The 12,115-nt window shown below is 38.3% G+C and overlaps 1 protein-coding gene across 1 annotated transcript in view; it reads right to left on the reverse strand.

Moving 5' to 3' along the window:
- Positions 1–166: 166 nt before the first annotated feature.
- b4galt5 (UDP-Gal:betaGlcNAc beta 1,4- galactosyltransferase, polypeptide 5) overlaps positions 167–12,115 on the reverse strand; it is a 37,393-nt gene continuing 25,444 nt past the window's right edge. The window contains exons 2-8 of the mRNA XM_008413902.2: positions 4,488–4,607; positions 3,745–3,858; positions 3,367–3,494; positions 1,562–1,678; positions 1,207–1,394; positions 986–1,108; positions 167–517 (exon numbers count right to left, since the gene is read on the reverse strand). Coding sequence (XP_008412124.1) covers positions 352–517; positions 986–1,108; positions 1,207–1,394; positions 1,562–1,678; positions 3,367–3,494; positions 3,745–3,858; positions 4,488–4,607 — 956 coding nt within the window. The 3' untranslated portion in view covers positions 167–351. The remainder of the gene's footprint in view (positions 518–985; positions 1,109–1,206; positions 1,395–1,561; positions 1,679–3,366; positions 3,495–3,744; positions 3,859–4,487; positions 4,608–12,115) is intronic.

The following is a 12,115-nucleotide window of genomic DNA, read 5'->3' on the forward strand; positions in this document are numbered from 1 at the left end:
ATTTAACGCTGATAAAGCTGCAAATATGATACACTGACAACAGTTTACATTCTCTGCTAAAAATATTATATCAGATCATATAAAAAATATATATATATATATACATATACATTTTGTTTTCAAAAGAATAAAAATTTGTAATCAACTCTTCTCAAACCTTCTCAAAGCAACAATGTTTCCTCTGCTCGTTTCATGTCACATAGGAATCCAGCCCCACAGATTTCAAACAACGTCACATGAAAAGTCTTTAAGTGAGTTGAAATTCACTCAAAGTCACCACTTTGCCTTCTCATGTGACTGGCTTACATCACATGAGTGTAGTAAGCCTCGCCGGAGTTATCGACTCCTTCTTCAACCAAACGCTGTTTGGTGGGTTGTGCCTTTGGAAATGAGCCATGTGTATTTGAACACCCACCTTCCTAGGAACTGGGCTTCTCCACGATGGTGATGCGGGATAGACATGTAGCGTCCCAGGTCTCCATGCGGTCTGCTTACACTGTAATTGGCAAACTGCACCCTGTGCAAACAAATTTAATGATTTTAAACCAGTAGTGTACACAGTTAAATACAAGCTTTTCAATATTAGCACTCACTGAGACATTTCTATAAACCACTGTGCTATCGTGTTGCAGTTTTCAATAACATGATATTGACGTTTGTTTGTCCAGTCATTGCATGCAAAAGAGGCTCTCTTGACAGGGGAAGAAAAAAAAAGAAAAAAAAGCACAAGTCGATCAGTTGAAGTCAGCAGATTATACTGGAAGCCCAGTACAGCTGCCTGTGTGCTGTGTGGGCGGTGGGAAATGCTGTGCGGCAAAGAGCCACATGGAGGGAAAAAAAAAAACAGCTAACACAAAGACCTGCTATGACCGACCTACCTAACTTATCTAGTAAGAACGTCCAAAGCTAACAATGCAGCAAGCCTGGTGCTGCAGCAGCATGCAGTAAGCTGGAGTCTGTGTGTTTCATGTACCGTTTTCCCTACCTGTTCCAGAGGTCATCGTCCTCGCCTCCCCAGCCCCAGAACGCATTGGGAAATCCATTAATTCTTTTGAACTGCTTCACCATCAGGCCACTGACACCACCAAAGAACTCATTATATGGAAGCCTTGGGGGAGATAACACCACATATTTGAAAGATTCAGTATAATATATATATTATTTTATTTTATTTTTTTCAAGACAAGGAACAGGGTGGACACTCACATGTAGGAGTACTTGTCAAGTTTGACCGCCAAATGTCGGGGCATGTCCGTGCAGCCGTAGTAGTTCCGGTCGTTCTCCATGAGGTGGTCCACGTCATGGAAGATCAGGCAGTCCCAGTCCAGGTCCTTTATGGCCTCCTTAAAGCCCACGTTGAACAACATGGCTCGGTTAAATGGTTCTGTTCCTCCCTGAAGAAAAAAAAGGGAATAAAAACAAAAAATATTCAGCCATTTCTGACAGAAAAACACAGACGGAATTTTTCCAAGCGTGGTTTTACAGAGACTTCTCTTTATGCATGTGTGTGTGTGTGCGTGTGTGTGTGTGTGTGTGTGAGAGAGAGAGAGAGTGTGTATACCTGCTCAATGACATATAAGGCAAACTGGAGTCTCTGCTTCTGCAGCACAGGCACCAGGTGTCTCAGTAGGATGGGCAAGTGTTCGTGACGATTCCTGAATGGAACGAGGATTGCCACCTGGGGATGGAAAACAGCAGATAATACAATAGATATCAACTGAGAAAAAAGACAACTAGAGCAAGCTGAATGTAAAAATACACAGGGCTGCTGTATATTTAAATGAGAGAGCCGTTGAGTTTGTTCTACTGAGTTTGTTAAGTTTGTTAGAGCCTGGAAGTCTTGTATCCTAGAAGGAAAATATGAAAGTCTGACAACAAACAGCACAAAAAAAATATTGCAAACATAGAATCTAATCTACACAATTAGATCTGACATTTCTGACTTATAATGAGCACATGCAAGTGGGATTTTTTCCAAATTCAGTGGAATGGTCAAAAATAAAAGGGCTCATAGGTAGTTCATAAAAAAATGACAAAGTGGCTCTTGCCTACTAACAAATTACTGATTGCTTATCTGATAGTTTGCAGAATTACATGCAAAAGGAAGAGGGCATGATTTCTCTGTTGAAAAAAAAATAGCAAAGAAGGCTTGCTTAAAAACAAACAGTAATGTGTGTTTTGCATTTAGAGCCAAGTATAATGGCTTTGCTCGCTTCTTGTATTGTGTGTAAGTTGTTCCTTTTTAATGGCAAACTGATTGGCCACATAATTTTCCATCAAATCATAAACAGCAAAGTGCACAGACCATATAAAAAATGTCGAGCTGGCTAATTAGGCTACTTAATAATTCCAGTGAAACACAGGCTAGATGGATCCTTCTCTGGAAAGATGTAGCTGTGTTGTGCTATCAGAGATTGAAAAAAAAAAAAAAACAACAGGGCAAGTAGAAAACCAAATGCAGTTCAGCAGTTCAACTGATTCACATCCCCTTTACAAAATGCTAATAGTTAAGTTGGAATCTTAAAGCAGAACCATCACATGAGTGTAAGCCTCGCCGGAGTTATCAACTCCTTTAACCAAACGCTGTTTGGTGAGTTTGGTTTTGAAATCTTTTCTTTTCTTTTCAAGCTCTGCTTCTGCCTGTTGGCTCCAGTATACTGCAGAGGAAACAATTCAAGTTCCGATTGTTTTTTTTGTTTTTTTGTATTTAGGATTTTCAGTTTTGTTTTGCACATCTAAAACTTTGAGTATTGGCGTTAGCAACAGCTTAAGGCTAAACAATGCATACAATCAGATCTAGTTAATCAACCAGCCATGATTTTGGTCTGTATAGCATTTATTTGGTGTAATACCCTTACAAAAAATACCACTGTTGTGCACATCTGATAGATTTAATTGCAGTTCTCAACAGGTTATTCTGCAAAATTTCACAGTTTTTACCATTCTGACATGTACACCGACTGAATACAAGCATAACATGTTGATTTTAGTTAGCAAATGGATTGTGCTATCTTCTGTGGTAATTATCCTGAGGTTGGCTGTAGAGACATGCTCCCTATAGCTTGCCCATATTAGGCAACCCGCATACAGGTGATGGGTGGCGTTTACTTTTGACTCATGATGAGAAATATTTCCAAATTGCTTAGGAAGGCAATGGCCGGCCAGCACAGTAAATATTCGATCTGGACCTTCCAGAAAGGATGAACAGCAATTCTGTAACAAGTCCAACAATTTGTAAGATGCTTTTAGTAACCTTTTGTGCCCCAAAAAGGAGCAGTTGTGCATTTGCCAACCCCACTGGCCAGTCGGTTTATGCTCGTCAACCTGCTCTGCTTTTGAGAGTGCCACACACACAAGCACACTTACCTTCCAGCGAGGTAAACAGTCTTTGGGCTTCCAGAAGCCTCCCAGAGCCATGGTGGGCTCTCGCTCCAGCAAGGACCTCTCCACCTCCTCCAGAGATATTTCACTCATGTTCACCTCCAGCCTGCCCTCTGAGAGAGGAAGGAGGAAGGGAAATGAGCAATAAAAGTCAGAGATTATAGGAGGCAAAAAAACGTCATAACAGTTGGAGAAAAGAGGAGAGCACGAAGTCAGCAGAAAGACAAGAAGTGAAAAACGATCAAAGTAACATAATGAAGTTGAGCAATGCTGGACATACGTTTCTAAGTGATTATGTAATAATTGTGTACTCAGTTTGTAAGCAAAAGGAAGTCTAATCCAAAATGTCAACAGTGCGCTTACTCATAGAGGGCAGCTTCTCAGGGCAAACCTGCGAAGGGAGGTATGTGAAACCCTCAGGGAGGTAAGTGGTGGGAGGAGCATCGCTCTCGCTCTCGTTGAAGTCATAGGAATAATCTGGGGCCACAAATGAACAAGTTTCAAAAAGACATCAAAGGAAACCTAGTCTTTCTACTGAATAACTGTTATGTTATCATTCTTCCACACGACTGTGTGAGACATAAGATAACATTTCTGTATTAAACATGGTTTGGTGAAATTAAGCATTCTTATTTTCTGGGACTTGAATTTTGGTTCTTCATTAGCTGTAAGTCACAATAATCCATAAACACCTAAGCATCAAAGATCCACTTATTCAAATGACGTAATAAAATAAAATATATTTTCAATGATGTACAAATGCATCTGTATTCTTGGTTAGTTCAATATCCTTTCACTTTACTAAATATTTACATCTCATATAGATTTTAGTGACAAAAATGCTGAAGCTCAGAGAGGATGTTGAGGAGAAAAAGAGGAAAGTTGAAGCTGTCGATTAACCACAACTGATATCATCATTGCAACACTGAAAAATAATCTTGAAAGTGATCACAATAAAAACGAATAGAAATGAAAACTTGAAATAGGCCACTCTGTGCCTAGTGACTCTTGCAGAGTATCACTGTTTGAAATAAATTATTGATATTGAATAACATTTGATGAAAATCTATCTGCGTTAAGATATTGCTGTATGCGCTTGTATTTACCTGTGCCATTGATGCTGTAGGCCCCTCTCACAACTTGCTCCAGGACCTGAGCCCCTATGTTCCTCACGTTTTCTCTAATCTGGATGCCTCTGGCTTGGACCATGAACACATACTCATTCACTGTAAGCAGGAGAGAGACAATGAAGTCGAGTGAAATTATTACACTCAGACAGGGTCATAATACAAGAAAAATGCTAAACACCCATACCCAGGGGTGAAAGTAAGGGGGTACGGCAGGGTACTGCGTACCCCTAAAAAGATTAGCGGGGGTACGCAGTACCTGCAAGAGAGGGGAGTGGCTGTCTGCTGTAAAACATGAATGGGTTCACTCTGCAGCCGTGAGTGATTAGTTTTTCAAGAACAATCTAAAACAAGACTTAAGCAGTTAATACATAGTTTTTTTCTCATTTCATATTGTTTCTGAACTGTTCGTGCTTTGCTAGAGCAGCGGTGCAATACGTCGATCGCGGAAGGTTTTGAGTCGATCTTGGCTTTAGGTGACAAACTGAACGCCGCCAGGAGGCTGAGACCCGCACGTCCTCCTGACTCTATATCAAAACGTTCGTAACTTTATTAAATAACAACAAAAAATCAATAAAACGTGTTCAAATTAATGACCCAACAACAATACTAATCTCAGTGATTATTGTTTCAACAAGGTGTTGCGCAATTCTGTGCGTTTTGGTTCCATTATCAAAATAACTAGCAGAACAGGAATTTAAAATTAACTAATCAACCACCGCTGTGTTCATAAGAGCACTTATTAATGATCGCAAAATAAATATCAAGCCTGAAAACCTGATATCGTAATGGACTGAATGTTATGTTTTTAACATAATCTCTGGTCAGCTTGAGGAGCACAGGCGGTTGCCATGGCAACGGGTGTGCTTAAATGACAGAGAGAGACGGAGAATAAAAAGGTGCGAGTGGTTTTGAGTTGATCACCTGTTCAGCTTGTTTTGCCTTTGTTTACCTTTGCTGTGGCGCATCACAGCCGCTGTAATTTCTGAACGTTCAATAAACCACAAACTTGGACTAATTACCTTGTTCTTTGTGAGTATTCGTCATTTACAACAAACATCAAACACGGTAAATATGTTTCATTAAGTATTTAACAAACAAATGGCTTCTACTGCGATAATTATGTGACATAGTGAAATTGTCTATAAAAAATTGTTTGGTGCTGTCGGGCTCAGATTCTGAGAGGCTTTTCCTTTATCAAACAATTTTTTTTGTCTCTTATTTAGTGGAAATATTGATGTTGATGAGATTTTCTCCAAAATAATAATCTTTTTTAACCTTTATAGCTCCACTGTTGAAAATGAGGAACTAATATTCACAAATGACAGTGAAATAAAATCCAGTCCAACATCTGGTTTGAGGTGATTCCTCTGGAACCTGTTGGAGGAAAAATATTCCAACTTCAGAAAATGAGCTTTAACCTAACATAGCTCTGTGGTTCCTCCCATCAGTATGAGAGTCAGGATGAGGAGGCGCCATGTTAGGAAGAGAAGTGGAAGCTGCAGGATCTTCAGAACAAACAGGTCAGGATGCTGGGCTACTGATTATCCCTCTGTCTGGACACAGGATCAATAACCAGTTTAGAAGCTAAAATGAATGGTTATATGTCAGACATGGAAAACTGAGATGACTCCATGCCATGATGTTCAGGATTTAGGTCTCATGGCATCTCAAGGTGTCAACATTGCAGCCAGTGGGCTGAATGAAATACAGCTTTATTTAGTAGTAATTCAAGAGCTACCCAGCTTTTTTTGCTTCTCAAAAAAATCATCAGCACAGAAACTTCAAAGCACACAAAGAAGCAATTTATATATATTTATATATATATTTATTTATTTAATTTTATTTTTGTCATAGTACCCCCAAGAATTTAAAACTACTTTCACCCCTGCCTATACCCTTTTTACTATCCTGTGCAAGACCTTCCTCATTTTAGTTAGTCACATACTGTTGAACAATAAAGGCCAATACTCATATTTAAGGAAGATCATGTGTGCTTTGCGCAAGTAAAATGTTATTTATATTAAGCACAAACATGTTGTGTGTAGAGATGATTCAATAATGAGAACTTCCTAAGCATATATCAAGGAGGAAAAGGGAACAACTGAATGGTTAATTTTAAAAAAGGGATAAAGTAGGAATAAAAGAGATTGATTGCTTACTGCTTTCAGTGCTCGATAATAGGAGCGCTTCATCTTATGATGCACCACTTTTTCCATTCAACACTTACTGCACTGTCAATAGTTGAGTATATTTTTACTGGTAATAGGAAAATATAAAAGGGGACAAAAATGATAAGGGCACAAAAAAATTGCAAGTGAAAGAGGCAGAATTAATATGGAAGGCAATAAAAGTTTTTAGGAGTCATTTTCGTATGGTTTTTTTTAAATGATGCCTTTAAAAGCATGTTTAAGCCTCATGTTTCCAGGTTAGAAATTGTCTTTTAGGAGAGCATTTGTCATAGACCATATTTTATCAAAGAAGCAGCTTCAACTTGATGAGAGTGGGCTGACCTACATAACACCACCGCAAAGGTTAGCCTCCAGAAATAAAAAAAAAAAAAAGCAGCAAAGTGGAACACTGGGGGGGTTTGTGGTTTAATGAGTCAACGATTTAACTGAAAATAAAAACACACTGGCAAACCACTTAGACCTTCGCAAACCTTGCATGAAAATATATATGCATAGTGAAATTCTTCAATTTTTGTTCACTTAATCAGTTTGAGGAAGAAAAGCAAAAAAAAAAAAAAAAGCAAAAGAAAAAAACCCACATACATTAAGTTCCTCCATTGACTTATGCAGTTGAGAAGCAGATGTCGAGTGGTGCGCTGCTTAAAAAATGCAGAAAACCAAAGTGCTGCCACACTAAAGAATGCTGGTCCTTTTGAAACTAATTCCAGATGCACAATCACCAGCCAAAAAAACAAACAAAAAAAAACAATTAGCATTCAATGTTAAATCAATCCCAATATGATCTACACGCTTCAGTACAATAGTTGTCCGTGCAAGTGCAGTGTGTGCACACACAAGTGAAGCACTGCTGAGCCAGAAATCCTTGGGATGTGATTTGTCATTAGTAATTGTATTACAGTTTCCATCACATTCATCTTATTTTATACAAACTGCCAGGCTTGCAAGAGTCAAGACTAGTAGCTAAGCGCTCACTAAAATCAATGTTCCTGTTTTACCTCCGCAGCATGCAAAGGCTACAGTGCAGCTAGAGCAAAGAATCTGTGATAGATGGTGATAAAAATAAGGAAACCACACAAACAATCCGGTGCACTGCTCGTTAGAAACCAGTGAGGGGAGAAAAAAAGAACTGCATTTAATAACTCGCAGATAACCTTCTGAGACAGCATATGATGGAAAAACGCTGAGAGACTTCTTCGCCTGGGGCAGGCGCAGACATACTCTGACATGTTTCGTTCTCATGCCTTCCAAGCATATGGAGATTTATATATTAGCCTATCAGGGCAAACCTGACCTACATACATCCTGGACACTCAGATGGAACACATTGCCAAAACGCTTTGACATTTGCAGAGTCAAGTATAACTGAAGCTGTGTGTGTTTTTTTTTTTTTGTGTGTGTTTTTTTAAACACTATTAAAAACATCTGAAGGTCAGTGATAGTCTTTTCTGGTGGCAGAATAGTGGGGTAGACTTTCTGAAGTGGTTCTAGACATGTTATCTACACTTGATCTTGTACTCACACTGTGGTACAAGGGTAAATAGAAAGCTACCCAACTGTGTGGTAGTGCCATTAAGCCACAACCAAAAACTACTAATCATTTGTTTCAAATTGAAAATACTCAAAAGATAAGGTCAGAGCAAAACTGTTTCAAGACCTCAAACACTGCAAAACTAAAACGTTTGCTACTTATTCATCACTGCAGTCAGAGTATGGTTGTGGGAATGAGTCCTAAATACCTTAAAGTTAAAACTTTAAGGTGTGCTGATTCCTCCACTAAGTGATAAGCGAGCTGCACTGTTAATTTGGATTTTATATAATCAAATTAGAGCTAGGCTAGCTCTAATTTGATTAGAGCTAGCCTAGCTCTAGACTAGCTCTATTATCTCCTTTCACTTAGGCAAAGGAGATAATAGAGTCTCCTTTGCCTAAGTGAAGCAATATTCTATTAAATGGAGAGATGGAGCTCTATTTGTGAAGCTAGGTCAAAGTAAGACAAAGTCTGTAGTGTGTGAGGAATCAATGCTTTGAGACTCTTCATAGATTTTCTAAGACTGGACAAACTGTGAACAAGTAAAGAAAAATATAGTTGACAAAAGCCAACAATTGCTAGCCACATTCTGTTTAGCAAAAGGTATTTGTAATGTTCCTCTGATTATAGATCTCTAGTGTCTCCAGGCAATTAAAATAAACATGCAAAGCCTTTACCCAGTTAATCTGTCTGTATAAGTATATGTCCCCAAACACAGGCGTTCTTCTTTTCAGTAAGTTCAATTTATTGAAGAACTTTTGAGACATTATGACTCAAAATTAAGATCTACATGAATTATGAAAAATAACTAATATTTAATTTAATTTACAGAATCAAACTCCTGGCATGAATCTCAAACTTTTACATCTATGTTTCCAAACTTATTGATGATGGCTTTAGCTACAGACATCCTGTTATACCCCCCCCAAAAAAGACAGAAAAAGAAGACGGAATGAATAAACAAACAAACAAAGGAGTTCAACAAATGTAAGATAGATCTAAAAGTATTTGAAGACCTAGTAGAGAAACCTTGATCATATTTAAGTCTTCATAACTTACATTAAGATAAAATTGGTAATTTGAAAACTTCATGATGTTTTAAAAACCTAATAGTTCTGTATAAGTATACACATCCTACTGTTATTGGAAAAAAATAAAAGACTGACTCCAACAGTACTCATTGGAAACTAATTGCTGGTATAGTTCTTGGAGAGCTTTACAATTTGAAAGTTTTATAGACATACAACCTATCAAAAGTGCAAATAAATGCCGTATTTCTGTAGCAAGTGTTACTTTTTTTTCCTAAGGAGACACCCATATTAGATTTAAACCAGTTCAATTTCCATTACAAATCAAGGGGAACTGGAGTAACTTCTTTACTCAGAAGTTACTCCTTTAACTTCTGAGTAAAAATGTTAAAGTACATCAATTTAAAAGCAGAAGTTCTGTTTTCTTACCATTTTTAAATGTCAGTGCTTGAAAAGCTAAGTATATGCTTAGATGGCACAAAATAAGACTTCTATAAACAAAACTTGAGAACTGGTGATCTACGCTATTCAAGGCAGTGGGCTTGCAATTTCTCGCACATTAAACATGTTCCCTCCAGACTCTGAAAAAATGGTTCTTGCTGACGTACTAAAGGCAAGAAACTGTGACAGATGCAATGAGACATGGGAGACCTGGACCTTGGAGGAAACTAACATAATAGGCTACAACACAAGGCCATTAGCACTCGACATATAACACACACATACACGCGCAGCACTTTAATGCATTGCAGTCAGCAAAAACAATATGAAGACCTATAGATCGAAAGGACTAGCCAACCGGCTAGTGTGTTTTATCCCATCGGGCTCCCACACCCTCTGTAACCCATCAAGCATGGCAGTAGACCTTGAACAACCTTGTCTTCCAACAGCTCACAGAGCGTGGTGTGCACGCATCTCGTTTTGTCGTCTCTCTCTCTACATGACGTCCTCGTACCACTTATCTGTCCATCCCCCCATATCGCTCTTCTTCTCTCAGTGCTGCTTTGTGTCACTTTATGTCAAACTTGGTTGTTCTTATCGCTTAAGTGAATAATCTGAAGAGTGGGTTTGCAGGCTCATGGGGACAACTCTAAGCAAAGACCAAGTCCAAATGCTGTACTACACAGTTAAAAAAGACATAGGAAAAAAAATGTCGGCAAACAATGAAAAAGACAAGATACACAGCATCTTCCTGTTTTTCTCTGCAAGGCAATTAACTCTACATTGATAGCTCAGCAGTGGGAGGTGATCTGTCCCGTTCTGCTGGCGCCCTGATAAGAGCTGAAAGGCAGTTCTTCTTTACTCCAGGCTGAATTGGATTCTGTGGGCACACATGCCACGCTCACTCTCATAGCTTTGAGGGTTTAAAGCTGTCACTCTGAGAGAGGGTCAGTTTAATGCCGCGGCCTATCAGTGACACCCACAGATCCACACATTCGCAGAGATAATAACAGGAGGAGGACTCCATACAGTACAGGCACACGCTCTTCATATTTGAGTGAATCCTGAGAGTACATTATGGCGGTGTAATTAATTCAGCTGTCATCTACACTATCAGAAATGTAAACCACTACATAACCTATCAATGACTAAGCAGGTCAATTTCAGTGCCTCATTGGAAAGTAAACAGGCTATTACTCAAAGCATTAAGAGCAAATCCCTCACAATTAGGTCCTACTGATGCAAGCCGAGTATACTGATCCACCTGTGATGTTGGGATAGGCATATGACGGTTAAAGTTCTTTATTTTTTTTAATAACACAATAAATGTGTTTTAGCTGGGGGAATTATGCATATCATTGCCGCTCTTGATAAACTAAGTGAGGCACAGAAAGCTTGTGTCCTTATTGGTTCAATAATTGCATCCTGCAGCCCCCCTCTGACTCAGTTCTATTAAAAATGCTTTATTATTCCAAGAGGGATATTAAATGTTGTTGCAACTCATAAATTACACAATTATCTTCAATGAACTATTGTAGATGCAGAATGATCAGATTCTCAATAAATGCAAAACCATTGCTCTGAGTTTTTAAGTATATATAGAGATGAAATTGTTCCTAGAGGTTACTAAATTTCCCATCATTGGAATTATTGTTTTAAATGAAATTACCATTAAAACATGCATGATTAAAGTGCAATCAAACTTTTTTTTTGTAAGTGTCCATCAAACCCAGCGTCGCCAGAACTTTATTACATTCACAATCAGAAGGTAGTGAAATCACACCAATTACATCGACTCTTTTGGCATTTTATGACTGTATTACATCAAAAGGGAATTATGCTAGTCACCTGCTTTGACCTGCCACTGGTGGTTTAGTGGTAAATGCAAAGGACATAAATCGCATCAGGATTTATGACGTCTTTCAAAAAGTCTTGCTTGTTTATTTAACTTGTTACCGACTTCACAATGGATGGAGTCTGCTTATAATACATCAGATGATCTGAGACATACCTTTCTTTAATCTATAAAATAAAAGCCCCAAATACATATTCAGTTTTTTTTAATTTCAAAAACAAAATGAACTAGAACTTATAAAGCTACATATTTAACATTTGAATATATACACTAGGTCTTCGACTCCTTATTTCCCACAAAAATGTCATTTTGCTCAAATCCTACATCCGATGGTCCCCGGTTTAAAATTTGTTCAAATCTGGAGCATTGACATTTACCTCATATGTGTCATCTTTGTTCAATCTTACAACTAGTAATCACAAGTCCCTTTTTATACAGCCAAGCCAAAACTATGCAACCTTCTAGCCACGGTATGTTTTGAAAGGACTTTATGATGAAAATTCAGACTTCTGTGGAGGAATATTTTACTACGCAGGGTTAGGGTTCTTATAGATCAAAGTTAT

Source organism: Poecilia reticulata, linkage group LG7 (genome assembly GCF_000633615.1).
Source record: "Poecilia reticulata strain Guanapo linkage group LG7, Guppy_female_1.0+MT, whole genome shotgun sequence".
Taxonomy (NCBI): Eukaryota; Metazoa; Chordata; class Actinopteri; order Cyprinodontiformes; family Poeciliidae; genus Poecilia; species Poecilia reticulata.